The 17462-nt window shown below is 39.3% G+C and overlaps 1 protein-coding gene across 11 annotated transcripts in view; it reads right to left on the bottom strand.

The window, feature by feature from the left end:
- ADCY7 (adenylate cyclase 7) overlaps positions 1–17462 on the bottom strand; it is a 59078-nt gene that overhangs the window by 12456 nt on the left and 29160 nt on the right. For all 11 annotated transcript variants that reach the window (XM_086847528.1, XM_086847534.1, XM_086847533.1 and 8 more), the window contains 13 exons: positions 16128–16301; positions 15200–15349; positions 12811–12959; positions 12379–12490; positions 9938–10065; positions 9546–9704; positions 5964–6096; positions 4481–4666; positions 3619–3662; positions 2885–2965; positions 1932–2004; positions 1009–1106; positions 266–350 (listed from right to left, as the gene is read on the bottom strand). In XM_086847528.1, coding sequence (XP_086703654.1) covers positions 266–350; positions 1009–1106; positions 1932–2004; positions 2885–2965; positions 3619–3662; positions 4481–4666; positions 5964–6096; positions 9546–9704; positions 9938–10065; positions 12379–12490; positions 12811–12959; positions 15200–15349; positions 16128–16301 — 1572 coding nt within the window. The remainder of the gene's footprint in view (positions 1–265; positions 351–1008; positions 1107–1931; positions 2005–2884; positions 2966–3618; positions 3663–4480; positions 4667–5963; positions 6097–9545; positions 9705–9937; positions 10066–12378; positions 12491–12810; positions 12960–15199; positions 15350–16127; positions 16302–17462) is intronic.

Raw genomic sequence — 17462 nt, 5'->3', positions numbered from 1 at the left:
ATAAAAATATATTTTAAAAAAACAGTCCTGCATCCACCCTCCTACCCATCTATTCTTGCACTCAAGTAATTCTGAATTACTCTTAGAATTTTCAGACATGAAAGTCTGTTTCAGGCAATAGAATCTTCTGGTAACCTGAGGTTCAAGGCTCCTGTAGCTCCTATTGAAATAGCTAAAATTTCATCAGCCTAAAAAACAGACCAAGTTGCTGAAATATATCCATCAACTTTTGAAAACAGGAAGTGTTTTTCAAATGTAAACTTACCAGACATTTCTCAGCAAAGCACACAAACAAAATAAGCACAATGATGACTGCAACAACTCCAAAGGAAATTCCCAGTTTTGCAGTTCTAAAAAGAAGAAGAAAACACTAAAAAAACCAAGTTTAAATATGATTTTTCTTCAAGTAGCACTGAACGACCATAACATCACACAGGTTATGGTTGTTCTGTTGCACAATCACCACTTTAAGAGATTCCTCCCCTGATGGCCTGAGCCACTGCTCTGTGCATAAACCACACAGAAACTGCACTGCAACAGCCACAAAAATCAAACATGCCATAAACTTCAGAATTATCCATCATCTGCTTTCTCAGAGCTCTGACAAGCAGCTCAAAGTTGCCTCCTTGTAGCTCTACAGAAAAGGACCACTGAGCACATTTTAACCAGAAAAATCCCATTGTCCTACTGCTCAATGTCCTTACAGCCAACTGCTCTTACAAAATAGTATTTCTTACTTAACTGACCACCCTGTGCGTACTAAGAATACAAAATATTAAAGAAATAATTATATTTTATTTTCATACTGATATCTTGGCTCTTATGCCAACAACATGAATGAACTCCTTTATCATAGGGTAAATTAATATATGTTTCTTAAATTTAACCCCTCAGGAACTCCAAAAAGTTCCATGCACATGAGGTTCACTTTAGCTATTGGTTAATTTGAATAATAAATAATTAAAACACCTGCTTTGGTGGTGTAAGTAAAGTAAGTAAAACACTTACTTTGGCATGATAAACATCTGGATCACAAATATACAGAGGAACACAAAACTGGCACACACGAAGTAACTCTTGAGTTTTAGAATAGGAATGTTGCGATACTGAAACACAGAGAGAATAAAGCATATGGGCAATTTCAGGAGTGTTTTTTCTTAATTTTATAAAATTCTTGTGATGATACATATATACAAGTTTATACAGTATTATTAAAAATATACCGAGGACTAAAACAGAACAAAAGAAGACCACTACAAAAAAAAAGAACCAAAAAAAAACAGTTACTTAACATCTTTCAAGAAAAACATCCCAGTCCAAATGATAATTTCCCAATTTCCAGCCTAGAGGGAAATCCAGGCAATATGTAAATCAGCTTTTTACAGCTGTCCATGGTCAAAATCCTTATCAAGACGGGACATACACAGAAGTAAACCTGAAGTGTATATACAGACCACACCAGTAACTACATCCACAGCACAGTAAATTTAACAGCAGTTATTCAAACAGAAAAACTACACTGCACCTAACAAATACCAGCATTATATCTACAATGAAACAGCCACAGAAAACAAGGTGCTTTCATTATGGATGCAGAAATCCTTTTATTTTTATTTCCTTCTTTAAATCTCATTACTTTTGAGGGAAGTAGTTTATTTAGAAAAAATATCAAACTCCCACTAATTCCCTTATGGCATGAATTTGACCACAGATTAGAGACAACCTCGTTTAAACTCAGAATTTGCGTTTTCAAGGAAAAATGACCAGTTCAAATGACTCCTGTAATCTTCTTTTCATTAGTTACCAGAAACCTCTTAGGATTTACAGTCACCTCCAGAATCCAGTTTCAGAATGAAAAGTTTCAAACATATTCTTACGCTGCTCTGAAGGACAAATCAGAGACCAAAAGGGATTATTTTGCTCTTACCAACCTCTTTTTCAAGACCAGGCTCTGCAAAGATCAGTGAGAATCCACAGAAGTCATCTGACTTGCCACACCAGGGACTGCAGCCACAGAGAGACAGGGGTTATCAGGAGCACACAGAGGCCAAGGACAGGACACAGAATCATTGCTGCACTTGGGACCCCACAGCCACTCTCAACACGCATCTGATGCTTCTGCAAGGTCTTTATGCTTCACAGCAGAACAAACCTGTGGTTTTTACTACCCTGACAGGCAGATCCACTCACAGACAGCAATATCTGCCAGCAACATGAAAAATATAGCTCCAAAACTTCCCAAAGATGTACAAACAGGGAAGTATAACAGCAGATGTCAGAGAGGGCTCACAGCCTCCAAAAACTTCCCCTACATAATATTAGACTCCTATTAGGAATACCTAAGTACAGCTCTCCTAGAATTTAAATGAAGATAGTTTTTTTTCTCAAATACAGTGTTTTAGGAATTTTTTAGGTATTTAAATATTGTATTTTAAATTGAAACAAAACAAAAACAAAGAAAACCCAAACCACCACCACTGGTAGTGTTTGTCTGCTTTTGAATGCAAATGTAATGCCAAAGGAATTACCTGTCCCTGACAGACCATTTGTCTTCAGTGGATCAGACTCTAAAGCAACTTTATCACCCACAAAGCTATTTTGACTTTATACTTATTTTTTTGTTCAGGACGGCACCTCATTTCATGAAACTCTCTTGTTTTACTATAGAAAACATTGAACAGCAAAACTGATCACTGGCTTCTTGCTAAACCATGCAGTAAGATTCTCATATTCAAATTAAATCCAAAAAGAAACAAAATAAAAAACAAAGACCAAAAAAGGGCAAGACAAAAATCCTGATAACTTTATACATAAACTAGGCTTAAACTGAGAATGCAGGTTAATCTCAAAGAAAAGATGAAGAATAAATTAAAGTACTGCATACGTAGTTGAACTGAGGCCTTCAATGGTTGACATCATTTCATCATAAATATCTTCCTCTATCCTTCCCTTCTGAGATGAATTTCTGAGGATGAAATGAAGTCTGTGTGACAAATGCTACTCAGAAACAAGTAATGGAAAGTAAAGAAAGCACACTTTCTCAGCACACAGTAGGGCAAGCTTCCAGGGAAATGTTAAAACAGAATGCTCCGAACTGATTAAAAAAATACACCCATGGACACTTTACTAAGCAATTCTCTAGTTACACAAACCCTGCATTTTTCAATACAGCATTTTTGACAAACTGAGGGAATGTTCCACAAGTGAAAATCAGCTCCTCATTTAACTCAGTGCTATAGGTACCATCCTACATGACAATTCCTTATCACAATGCAATGGCAAATATTAACAACACTAACCAAACCCAAATCTTCCCACTGCTCTTTAGGGCTCTCCCTTCCCAATTCCCTCCCATCCTGTTGCAGCCCAGCAAGCAAAACAGAATCTGAATGGCAGGGGAACAGTAAGACAAGAAGCTGTTTTTAGAGTCTTCTAACAATAACAAACATGAGCTGAGAAATTCTGAGGCCAAAGATTTAGCTTAACCTTTCTAAGGCAGGACTACAATACACACACTGATTAATCAACCAAATGACCACATCCTTACAGCACACTGAGAGGAGCAAGAGGAGCACAGGAGCAGCAAAAAAACCCCAGAAAATAAGGTACTTGACAAACCTGTCAGAAGTTCTCTGGCGCCCAGTAGAACACAAAGGTATTTCCTAAATAAAACAGGAATTAAGAACAAGTTACACACTCTTTGAATACCAAACAACTATGGGAAACAAACATCAAGAAACTGCCAAAACCATTTTTATTAAAAAATAAAAGAAATCAAGAACCATTCTCAAACAGAAATATTTCTAAAAATCAATCCTTTCCAGCAATGTTTTCTGTTTTAACAAGTGAGAATTGTTTTCTGACCAAAAAAAAAGTATTGTTAGAAAATAATTAAACAGATCTTCCCTCTCATTTTTCTCCCCACGCCAAAATAACTAAGCAAGCACCAGCAGAGGCAAGCAGACTTCCACAGACCTGAAAACATGTACATCTACTTCCAGCTTTCAGGAAGGGGAGATGGAAGGAAAAATTAGTTTTTTTGTATCTTAAAATCCTAAAACCTTATGAATTCTTTATCTTAAAAATTCCTTACTGATAAAATCTAGTTGCAGGGAGAATATGACTATTCAGGAAGGACTAGTCATTTTCTGTACATTCCAATTAAGTAGTGAGTGCATCTATCTTTTTTTTCACAAAAGCACATGTACTATCTCAAGATGGAAAAATAATAGGAAAAATAGGTAGTTTAGCTTTGAAGATAAACAATGATTGTAGTATGCTAGAGAGACTGGCAGCCTGAATATGGTTAAGTTCTGAGAGGAAGAGATGTTGCACAGACACCCTCTCATTTCTGCACACACACTCAGCACCGAGGGTACCAACAGACATTCAGCCACAGAAATCACATCAGTTTTGGGTTTCACACCACAGGCACAGGAGCAGTTTGCAATTGAAGACTGCCCATCAGCAGAGAGCTGACCTTTCTGCGCCTGCCCTGGGAGCTGGAGGACTCGCTGCTGACGCTCTCCCTGTGGCTCAGGTGGGCGAAGGGCCTGGCTGCTCCCCAGGACTCCAGGTACCGCGTCATCCGCACGGACGCGCGCATCTTCAGCCCGTCGTTCACCCGCGTTTTAGGGAGGTGGTTGTTTGACAGGCATTGTTTGGACTAACAGAAAGAAAACACACCCGTGTACAAAACAGAAATTCAGACAAATTACAAAGTACTGAAGCTCTGTGTATCGAGTAGTTTAAGACCACACAAATCTCGCCATTTAGTAGGGCTCTGGACACATCAGCAATATGTCAGCCAACCTCAATCCTTTATCTCGCTTAATTAATATGAGCTAAAGCAAATCACAGCACGTTCAATTAATTGCTTCAACTGCCTTTACGAGATTTCGCTTGCAACACTGCGACAGTCAAACTTCCAGGTTTATTTACAGTGATGCAAGGGCTCACGGGATCGGACGAATGATAGAGTTTCCTTGCAGTCAGCCCTACAGCAGGGGAAAAAGGTGCCAAATTCCTGAGCTGGGGTGTGTCAAAACAGTGGTTGGAAGATGCCACAAATTACAGACTCCACATCAGATTATATCCCTGTGTCACAGGTGCTGAGTCAGGCAGTACAGACAGGGTGTACAGCAATATCCTCACAAAACTACAGAATAAACCAAGACTTCAGTGACTGATAATTCTCTAACATTTCAAAAGTATCTTCCAGGGAGCAGAGACCATTTTAAACTATAAAAATAGAAATAGGTGACATAGAACCTCATTCTGAGAATATGTGCCATGTGCAACTGAGGGGGGTTGCAGTACTGAAAATGTAACCAAGTTACAACAAGACTGAGTTCTTGCTAATGAAAAGTGTCTCTATGCTGTTCCTTCCTGTAGAGATCAGGAACAAAAGAAGTTTCTCATCTGCATTCTTTTTTCGTTTGAAACATTTTACTCATCAACCACAAGCCAATGCAAAATAGCAGTACTCCAGGTGTTCGTAGTTATCCAGCTCTAAAGGAGCAACCTGCAGTTGCTAACTTCACACCCTGAAAAGAAGGCGAATCTTACTTTTCAGATAGTGAGGAAGATGTCTGATACTATTTTACAGGCAATATTTTAGCTGAAAGTGACCACATAGGACAGGCATTCCTCCATCCTCATCTTTTGACCTGTGCTTTTGAAATATTTCACACAAATACATAGTCAAATATGTGTTTTGACTCTAAGTGGGTCACATTGGAGATTTCAGCATAACACTTAATACCTTCAATGCAATAGGCATGTCATAAAAAAACAGGATGTGCTTTCAGATCTGAACTCCCAAATCCAAACTACTCAGGTGACTCACACCATGCTTTAATTCCATTCCTGAATGAAAAATCTGTATGCACTGCAGAAACCTGTGTACTTATAATGTGTGCATACTCTTGAATAAATATATATGTTTATAAACAAATACATACCCTTGGATCAACCACTAAGTAGGTTTTGATATTCATGGATTCAAGGTAAGGATCCCTCAGGTGTCCATTCCCTTCTTCTACTTCATAAGCTTTGCCTAGGTGATTTAACGTTGCTTCAGTGATGTGCACACGGCTGAGAACGGGAGAAAGAACAAAGAGACCCAAACATTCACAGAAAGGTCACATTAAGCGTTTCATTTACATTTCAATGGCCACTGCTGACATTTCTGCTTTTCAGACATCCCCTGCTTTGGCAGCCAACTGAAAAATCCTGCCAGTACTTAAAATTATATTTGCAATCTTTTACTGTAGTACATCATTCATAGCAAGCATGCGAAAAACCACTTCCCATAATGAAATAGTATTGGTATAAAATTAAATTGAAATAAACGGGGAAATAAACAAAACAAGAAGAAATGTGATCAAAGGAGATCTGATGACTCACAAGACAGACAGGCCCACAAGCAGGTTGTGAGAGCTGCCGGGAAAACTCATGAACAAAACACAAGCAAGGACTGCTTTGTGCTAGAAATGCACGAGGGTGGGGGAAGACACTTACAAAGTCTGTGAAAATAAAGCTGGGGAAGGTTTTTTGTTAACTCTGAGGAGAATTCTGAAAGTCTGCCTTTTCTGGCTGAAACAATCCAAGGAAAAGGCAACTCAGCACTTCTGAGGAGAGTAGCCAGGATTTTTCTGTACCCAAACACACTTTCCCTTAAATGTTATTTCACTCAGTATTCCAAATCATGTATTTCCACATAAGTTATGAGTTATATCTTTCCATATAATTTCTCAACAAGAGACTGGAATGAGTTCATAAAATAGCATTTCTGAATTTCTATTTTCTCATTGTTCATCTTCCCATGCTTTTCTGGCTTTTCTTTGGCACGGACAAGTTTGACACCGTCCTACAATCCATTAGCTCAGGGCTGGGAAAAGCAAAATTCCAGCATGGAAACTGGCAGTGTGCAGCACTGCAGCCAAACTACAGAGAGCAAGGGAATCACTGTTCCATCCATCTCTCCTTCCTAAAGCTGGACATAGGTTTGCACGACAGGAATGTGTCCAAGAGCTGAAAACTACTGCCCGTAGCTTCTAAGAAGGAAGAATAAAAACTTCCTCAGTACTTTTCAAGCCAACAGTAAGAGCTGAATTGCAGAGGTTGCATGCTTTTATTTGTTTACAGGTAATTTTCTCAAAAAAAACCCAAATTAATTGTTACCTCGAGTACACACTTTTGCAATTAAGGTTAACTTCCAAATCTGAAATTTTAAAGTTTGCTCTAAAGCATCATTTTCTTCCACAGATACTGGGGCATTCTGGGTGATGTCTGTGCCCTGAGCCTTAAAACACAGCCATATAAGTGTGCTTTTTCACTTACTCCAAAAAGCAGTACATTTGTTCACTACCCACCATTTTGCATTTTACCAAGCTTCCTCTCCCTCAAACCACACACTGCCGTAAGACATTTCCGATCCTACTGCAAACTTCTCAAATTAGATGCCAGTGATCTCTGAACAGTTCCTAATTGCTTACTGGATTCCAGGCTAAGCACATCACCAAGAGCTGCTCTCACAGTCAAGCTGGAGCACGCACTGCTGCCCTTGCCATGCCAGGACAGAGCACCCAGCACACTGCGCCCCATTTCCTATGCTGACAGAAGAATAAAGTGCTGAGCTTTCAGGCACCTTCCACCCTGTCAGGCTCAGTCTTCCACAGGTGAAGGTGTTTCCTCTGGCCAGTTTTGAAAGACAAGTGAGTACTACACAGCTGTAGCTAGAAGAAGTAATAAGGATAATGTTTCTGAATCAGCATGCAAACTAAGCCAGCTTAATTCTTTACCAGCTTATCAACTATAAACCTGACAACCATAGGGAAATAATCAGAGTTTTCAAGATTAGGCAAAGGTCCTAAACAAGACTAAGCATGGTTTTCTGCCATATTCAGAGTCATGCTGTTTGCTTTACCAACAAAAGAAACTTTATAACTCTGTATTCTTGTTTAATCATGCTGAATCAACACACTAAGCCCTTCAGTCTGGCTGAACAGTATAACTGTTAACCAAGCTCCAAGTAGTTTTCTTTCTGTTTCAGTCACCAATACAACAAAGTATTTCAATATTCATAACGTCTTATTATTCAATAAATCACTTTAATTTTTAAGTTACAAGCATATACCTAAAAGCTGTCTGAGGTACAGAAATAATAAGAAAAGCTATAATGTCACTGGTTAGAACCACTTACTAACAGAAACCAATTTGCACTGACTACCATGACGAAAAAAAAAAAAAAGTTGTGGTCTGATTTGGGAATAAAAAAAGGAAAAGTCTTATAATGGCCTTTTTTAGGCCAAACTACCAAAATAACAAAGAAAAAAAACAGAGTGTTCCTTAGAAGAATTCTAATACTTAAATTTAACTTAGGAAACAGGAAAAGAGTATACTTTCCTAAAGGAAAATGCAAATGCTGGTGTTTTTGAAAAACATTTGCTCTGTTCAACAAGCATCTTAAAAAGGCTCCAACCTCAGATCCAATTCCTGTATCACTGAGCAGCATGTGGCAAATTATATTCCTGCTCTGCCTCAATCCTCCCATTCAGCACCACTCCCTTCCCTTCATCGTGCCCATGGCAAATGCACAACAAACAACAGCTCCAGACTCTCCTTGCTGGGATACTCCCCATCAGGGTGCATTCTCACTTCTGAGTTGTTTGTAGGGTTTGAGTGGTGGGGGTGGTAAATATAGAGCTGATATGAATCAAGTGGGACTGATCAATACAGAAGCAGAAACACTGGGAAAAAAACAGCTTGGCCTTGTTGATCTGAGGAGCACAACTGTTCTTTAGCTAAACTCACAAATACAGAATTATCCCTGTGTGGATAGTGGATTAACAAAGTCAACACAATGCACTGCTGAAGAGCGTATGCTTCTCCCATGAAGGGGAAGTCAAGAAGCAGTCACTTTCCTAAGAATAGAATTTTATAGCTCATTAAAAACGCAATCAGAAAATATTAACATTTTACAGCTCTGCTAAGTACACATCTGTCCTATTTCCAGCATCCCATGGCGAGGATTTGTGTCATGGCACAGTTACAGATGCCAGGCCTGTGACAGCACAGCTCAGCCTCAGCAGGGAGGTGATGCCTTAAGTTTTAGCTTTCATATTTAACAGATACTGTACTGTGTTGGTGTATAACTCTGAACTTCATATAAAGTGCTAGCAAGCTCTCTTCCCAGTTTGGTTAGACAAAACAATCCTTTTCTAGCCTGAGAAGCTAGGACACCATTGCAGCTTCAGGCCCGAAAAGTATAAACAGCGAATTGAGGAGAGCAATCTGGGAGGATGGGCCTTCATAACCTGAAGCTGTAATTAGACAATTAATGCCAATATGCAAATGGACCAAAACTTATAAAAGTGTGAAATCATGTGAGCCGTCATCCATCTTTGGTGTAGCCTTGGTTGTGCTCCTGTACTGCCCAAGGTATATCCTTTGAAGGCCTTTTAATAAACACCAACTTTATTCCTTTAGCACTGTCCAGCCTCAGTTGCAGGCAGCCTCTTCAGGCATCAGAGGGTGCTCACCCCGGCACGCCGGCAGACTCCATGCGGTTGGCCAGGGACACGTCGTGGGACCACACGTCGTACTGCCACTTCCTCAGGCCGATCACCCCACACAGCACGTTCCCAGAGTGGATCCCAACCCTCATGTTGATGTCCACGCCTGTGGCTTCTCTCACCTGCCTGGGGAGGCATCAGGGGATTAGAGCAGGACACTCGTCATTTTCTCTCCTCCTTCTGTCAAAGTTTCGTCTCATCGTACACTTGGTGCAAAGAGGAGCCAAACTTATGATCAGAACTGTGCAACTACAGCTAAGAAATACACTTGGAGTGTTGACAAGAAAACTAATTACTTAATTTAATATCTGCACAGTATCTATATTTTAAACAGCCTTCTGTTTAATAATAATACTTACTTTATGGCTTCACACATGTCGAGCCCCATTTTAACACAGTTCCTGGCATGAACTGGTAAGGACACAGGCAGGCCTGAGACACAGTAGTAACAGTCTCCCAGGATTTTTATTCTCATGCATTCATTCTCCTGCAAAATTACACCAAACATTTTTAACAGGAAAAAATTAACTGTCAAGTTGGCTAACAGCTCCAAATGCCCTGGTTTGTGAAAGTCAGGCTTTGTCCAAACCTTGTTGAAACAAAGCTTACTTCTTTTTCCTCACATCTGAATGCCTGGACATTGCTCACTGGAGAAAACGAAAATGAACATTTAAAACATTTCTGAAATAAAACCATCTTGCTAGTTTCTCACCTTTTTCTTGGAACTGTGTGCAACTGAAAATAACTATAAATAAAATAGAAGTGTCACAGAATTTACCATCTATAGGATGAAATCTACTTATCTATCTTTTAATCTTCATCTGAAGTATGGGCAGTTTTCCCTCTATTTTTACATGGCAGCCTCATAAGTAACAGTGTGAGGTGTCATAAAACCTCCCAGCACTGAGGGAAAACTTAGAAATTCAGATGCCCAACCTGGTTGCTGCACAGATGCAATATGGGGTTTTTTTGTTATTTCAAATATGACTGAAGAGGAAGCTGGCACACACTACAGTTTGCTATTGCTAATAAAAACCTCACAATACTAAATGGCAGCAAAAATAATTTTTCCTAACTGTGCAACAGAGGATACTGCTGCCAATGACTGGCAGGAGAGAGAGCAAAAAGCCTCTGATACTTTTGTTAACACTTTACTGAAGAATTTTAACTACAAAGGCTGCAAGCAAGCCAGGGCTAATTCTGCAAGGCTGTGTAGTGTTTGACTGACAAGCAGAGATGGCTTAATTTGGGTCAGCCAATACCTCCAGCTATTCAACCCTACCTGCTCTGGGAACACAGTTCATAAATCAACTCCAAAATCAGCCCAAATGTGTGGCAGTTTCCCAAACTGAGCTGTTCTCCCTCATCACTTAAAGCTCTTAGGGAACATCCATCATTCTCCACATCTTAATCCATCGCAGTGGGTTCTGAGCAGTGCCACAAGTGACAAGCTCAGGGGGATCAGCAGGGAAACCCAGCCCTGGATTAGAGCTGCTGCACTTCAGCATCCAGCTCAGTGTCCAGCCTAGCCATCGGTTTTTATTAGGTAAATTGGAGCTTGCAACATTTGTACATTATGGAAAAGATGACAGAATGCTCTCTGGCAGAACAAAAATAGCACAAAAAGCAGGAACCTCTTCTCACAGCTCAACCACAGAGTTGCAAAAGACTTTGACTCACTAAATCCAGACATTACAGTGCAATTTGCAGACAGCAGTGAAAAATTAAAACACATCACTCAAAAGCTAGAATTTTTTCTATTTTTGTATCTGCAAAGCAGTTATAAAACCTAACTAAATGTGTTTAGCCTCAGCTTCTACTTCAGCATTAAAAGAAATTTTGCCATTGCCAACTAAGATAACATAACACTCTGTCTTTATAGCTGCTTCACAACAATACAATTGCAATAGATATAACTTTTATGTGTCAGTGCTTAAACACTTAACAGCAACTGAATTCAGATAAATGCAAAAATTAGCCATGTCACTTAGTCAAAAATGTTACTAGCATCTCAGTCAGGTTTTAATCAGCAATATATTTAAGAATTTATTTAATGATATCCACAAGGGTTTAATTACAGGAATTTCACTCCTCTGCTACTTTAATAATTTTAGAGTTTTCCAACTTTTTCAGACAAATTTTTAGGATTTCACAAACACAACACACAAACATGTAGGTGATACTGTCCCTGTAATGTGAGAAATAAACACCTGAGTTTGTGATTACAGCTGGAAAAAATTAACCTCAAGCAGCACCTGGAAGTGGTAACAATTCCTGCCAGGCGGAAGGGTCAGTATTGAGGGTATGTCTTAATAGGGACCACTTTAAACTACTCCCCATTCTTACACTTTTTTGTAAATATCCATTAGTAACAGGAAGCTTTCTTTAGCTCACTCCTGAGCTTTGCCTGTTGCCTCTGTATTTATGAATTTAAATGTGTGTCTGAGAGTTCTCCATTTCTGGAGTCAAACAAACCTTCAGGCTGAACACAGCAAAGTTCCTCAGTGGAGTTTGAACACAGAACCTCCAGCAGCCTTGCTGCAATCACTTATCACAATCAGGCAATTTCCTAAATGATACAGATAAACCTCCCCACCCAAGAACTGGAATTACAGCAGCAACTTGCTAAATTTCCCATTTTTGTTTTACATTTTGTTTTAATGTGATTTTGCCAGTTAGCTTTAAATCAAAAGCAGTCTTGCCTTCCTAACTTCAGGACTAATATCCAGCTGCCTCCTGTTGTGCAAAAAGACTTATTTTTCCAAAGGCATTTATGCTACAGCACAAACTGTAAACCTACCTTTGCAATCTGATCAAACTTTCCAAAGAGTTCATTCAGCATCACTACAAGTTCCTTAGGAGAGCAGTCACTGGCCAGGCGAGTGAATCCTACAATGTCTGCATAAAGAATGCTAGACAGGAACAAAAGGAAAAAGCAGAAAAAGTGAAATATGAAGATACATCAATTCCACAGTCAGCATAACTATTGAAATGCATTTAACAGAAAAAAACTCTGTCCTCTCTGGGAAACAAGTCCAGCAAAAAGGGCTCAAGTATCTCCCCTGACATGAAAGACAGCACACCAGTTCAACACATGTTATCTTCCCATAACAGGAAAGAAGCTCACTTCAGCCTGAAAGTCTGCCTTCAAATTTTAATGTCACTGGACCATATGTACTGATAAGAATCAGAAGTTTATATTAATACAATTATTTCTAGGGTTTCCACTTACCTAACATTTTGGTGCCTTTTTACGTATAGGCTGTGGAAGTTGTTGTCATGCATTTGCCTGTTATCATTAGTTTCCTTCAGTCGCTCAATGATTGCCAGCTTCATTTCCATAGAGATATGAGCAGGCAGGATGGATAAAAGCAAATTTTCCTAAAAAGGGGGCGGAGGAATAATTATGCAAAATTATTAAATTTATTAGTATGTTTGAAACTGCAGAATTCCACTGACTGCAAGAAGGCATTAAAAAAAAAAACAAAACCAAAATGCCTTTATTCAAATAGCTTTTAAGTAATGCATGTCAGGTTTTCCAGAAGACATTTTTCATTGCTATTATCCACATTATTGATTTCACAATTATGTTGCATATTTTTTCTTCTGTTCCTTGTGGCATAGGTGTGACATCCCTTTGTAGTTACAAAACACACACACAAAAAATGTCAGTATTCAGTACTACATTTTCTGGATAAATTATATTTTGTTTTGTTCACTAATGTCAATGTTATGTTGGCCTTGTCTGATAAAGCTTCTGTAAAAGCTGATGCTTTGTACCTAACAGTCTATTCAGTATTAAAAATATTTTGTAACTTCCCAAATGCTGGAAAAGCAGCAACAGATACAAAAGTGTCAGGTACATGCTGCTACAGCTAAACTGAAGCAACGCCACTGAAATTAAGTCTTTTGAACTGAACGGGAAACAGACTCCTCCAAACCCACCTCCACTATTTGACTATTCAGGGCACTGTTTTACACTGACTCTCACTCAAAAGCCCCATCTTCAAAGACCCTGGTAAGTTTCTGGGCAGAAGAGGATGACAAAAAGAGACTACTTTGAGCGAGGAAGGGCTCTCCCACCTCAAAGATGGAAGAGGAAATGTTGTGTGGAGCAGCTACAAGCAGGAACTTTTTCAGACAACATCAATAGAAAGATGAACGTATTGTGTAGCCAAGTGAAATGCTAAATGCTGTCCCCTGGGACCAAGTCTTTGTCCCCTTTTCCTGGCTACCCAATGCAGCCATGTGCAGACAACACTGAGCTGACAGGGTTGTTTAACCAGTGCTTGCCTCTAAGAAGAAATACCCTGGGATCACAGTGGGAAGAGACAGTCCTTGAGCATCAAGTACTCGCCTACACAAGGTATAGGCAGCAGTTCAGTTTGAGACTGATCCCAGAAATAGAAACACTTCCTTTCCCTCAGCTACTGTTGTGGTACTAGGAGAGACAACCCTGGGGAAGAACTTAAACTGACAGCCAAATCCCAGGGCCACTGGGAGGCTGACACATCACAGTTTTCAAGGAAGTAATGAAGAACCCTGAACTGCAGTTCTCACATCTTCTTCATGGAGAAAAAATAGGTGGCAGAAAGGATACCCAGAATTGCCTAACAAACCACAACATGGATGAAAAGAAAGCTCTCCATAGACTTAAGCACATTTACACTTCAAACAAGCAACCATTAAAAAAAAATCCCAAAACAAAAATTCTGAACACCCATGGAAGTGAGCACATTGCCCAGGAAATGAGAGCACACTGCCTCGTAAGATGATCAGAGGCTTCCCTGGTGGCTGCGTGGGGAAATTCTGCCAGGGCTTTCATGAAGATTTGTCATCTCATCTCACAAGATTAGCATCAGAGAACAGATCGCACTAGCAGTGTGGCATTTTCTTCTTCCCAGTTTGATCAGGTCAGTCACTTTTCAGCCCCTTCTTTTTATCTAATAACTGTTGGGCAGAGAACACGGTACACATCAGCCTTGCAGGGCTCTTCTTAACCCTATTTACACTAGGAGAGGTGCCACAGTTTCAGCTTTGGTATCTCTCTGCAGTCCTTCTTCAGTAAAAAATTCATGTTCCTTGCTTATTCTTTGAATACCACTGGAGTTTATGGAAATAAGTATTTTTATCTATTATATGATTTTTTTTCTCCCTTCACATCCAATTTTCTCCTTCTAGCAAAGGAAAAGTAGTTTGTGAGATGATAAAGTATAAGAATAAATAACACTTCAGAATTCAATGCAAAAAAAGGTGACCAAGGAAAGCATAAAACTATCTGCTAAAATTACCTTACAAGTAATTTCAGGACATGTCCTATTAAGTTACCTCAGGCCAGTCCCAGGAATAGTTTATTCTAGGAGAAAAGGAGCTAAAATGACTGGCAATTACATTCCTGTTACAAATGCTGTGATTTTCATGTAGACAAGCCCCAGAAAACAGCTTCCTCCCTTTAACTTCCTTCTTTTGTTACAAGTGGCACAACTTTTATTTTTGACACTAGGTGGGTATCTCAAAGACTGGACCAAGCCTTTCAACACGGATTAGTCACCAACCTTATGAATTTATACAGATTTTGGAAATGAAAACAAGCAATTCACAACATGAACTAGCTCACTCACTTGTTGTCTCTTTTCAATCTTCAGTTTCATTCGGACCTGAATGCACTTTAAGGTGTATCTGTACAAATCCCACGAAGCAACCTGCATTTGGCGTTTGTGAAATGCACCCATGAAGTTGCCACAAAGGAAAATTACAGCATTGGCAAGGAGCTGCACAAGAAGAAAAATATTTACTTACTGCAGGGTAGTCATTGATACTTCATTAACACACGTATTAGTCCCACAAAAAACAGTCAATCCCAGACCATGTCTCATTTCCTCTTACCCCATCCCATAACAAATCTCAGTTGCTATTACCCAGGATGGAGCTGGCAGATATAATCTAACTTCCACAGTCACAGTAATGAAACAGAAAATCCCATGGTATCATTTAACATCTATTTGTAGGCACCAGTGTTTGATTTGTGAAAAACCAGTGCACAAACTCCTGCATCAGCACGCTGTGTGGAGTCTGGCACACACCTGCAAGGAATGAGCTGGGGTGCTCCTTTGAACACACCCAGTTAATGAGTGTTGGGAGCCCTGAACCAGCAAGCAGCACCCCAAGGCCCTGCTGACACCCCAGGGGAGCAGTGGCCCTTTTGATCCACCCTGTGGCCAGTGCCTGATGAAGGTAGACCCACCTGAACGAGCACAGATTGGGATAAGTGACTGTGACTAAACTAGGCATATTTTTAACAACTTCATTTAAAAATTAATATAACAACCCTGCTTTTTTTCCACTTAGGTCAGAAAAACAAAATATACTATAGATTTAAAAATTTGCACTTTTACAAAAAGTCCAAGGGTTTCTGGGCCCAAGCTCCAAATCCACAAACTTGAAACATTACTGTGGAAGTCTGGAACTTTTCTGAACAGAATAGTTATGCCAAAAGCAAAGGGTAGCATGACTAGGGTATTTCATTATGTAACCAAGTTATTTCCTTACCTGAAATAGAATGGATTCCTTATTTTCTTGAGAAGTCACACTTACCACACTTACCACAGTGCTTAAAACAATAATATGGGAGAGAGCAGAAACAACACTAATTATGACAGCACCTCTCATCCCAAAGGGTAGCATGGTATAAACTGTGAAGATTATGAACAGAAAGAATGGCACCTTTGGAAAGAAGAAGAAAAAATAAAAAAGAATCACATACAAATGTTATAAGGTGAATCCCCAAAATCACTACAGAAATAGGAGCAAAGTAGTAGGATTCTTGCCCAGTTTCAGGCTGAACAATTTAGATATGGATGTTTCAAAACACAGGTAAAACCACAAGGAGATCTAAGGGTAGTTCTAAGAGTTCTGAGGGATTAACAGCTATATGTTCATAGACAAAATGGGTTAACATGACATATCACCTATAATTTTTTCACTTGTTCTTGCCCCTTACCCTGAACTTATCCTTTACAGCTGAAGATGCACTTTGGATACACTTTGTACTCACACATCAGGAACAGTGTGTTGCAAGGTAGCAATACTGAATAGAATCAGATTTCTCACCTGCTGGAGGATATTTTTCTAACGTTAACATCACCCAGTCACATGTGTATGTTTGCTTCGTGTTTGATAAAAAACAAAATCCAACCAATACTTCCTGGTCCTCCCACAAGAGTATAACCTTTATTAACACTAACCATGTATTTAGGTGCACAGATTTTACAAAATGCAGAACTAAACTGCTCCAGATAAGTGGAAATCTCTGTAAAACTTAAATCCTTATTTATAGACCTGTTGCAATTGTTAGCGCTTATATATATATATATATTTATGTATGGAAACCAACAACCCAGATCAGAGGAATATATTGCAGGCTCAGCTCCATCTCATCACAGCAACTAAACTTGTGCCATTCCAGACAAGAGCTTCCTTGGAGGAAGTCTCAAGGTCCAGTCTGCCCTTAAATATTTTCCCAGAACAGCTAGGTTGACTGGGACAACAATAATCAGACAAACAGGCAAGTAAGTTTTCATTCAACAAAAATATCTGTCCAAGTATATCTTACTATTTTAGCTGGAGTAAAAACATTTTTTTCTGCTGTACTTGCAACCCCCATTACACAATGTTCTGAATGCTGTGTGATGGTTTTATAAGCACAAGCAAAGGATGGACAAGCAAAGGCCATACCTGCATTTAAACAGTAGCTTTAATTAGTGATCCATTCATAACTTGACGTGAAAGTCTGAAATAAATCTATTCACTTTTCAGAATAGGGCGTCCTTCTATTTTAGACTTAAATTCAATATGAATGAATTATTACCACATGACGACACCACA

Source organism: Cyanistes caeruleus, chromosome 12 (genome assembly GCF_971803275.1).
Source record: "Cyanistes caeruleus chromosome 12, bCyaCae1.hap1.1, whole genome shotgun sequence".
In the NCBI taxonomy this organism is placed as follows: Eukaryota; Metazoa; Chordata; class Aves; order Passeriformes; family Paridae; genus Cyanistes; species Cyanistes caeruleus.
This window is presented reverse-complemented; position numbering and strand designations above follow the sequence as displayed.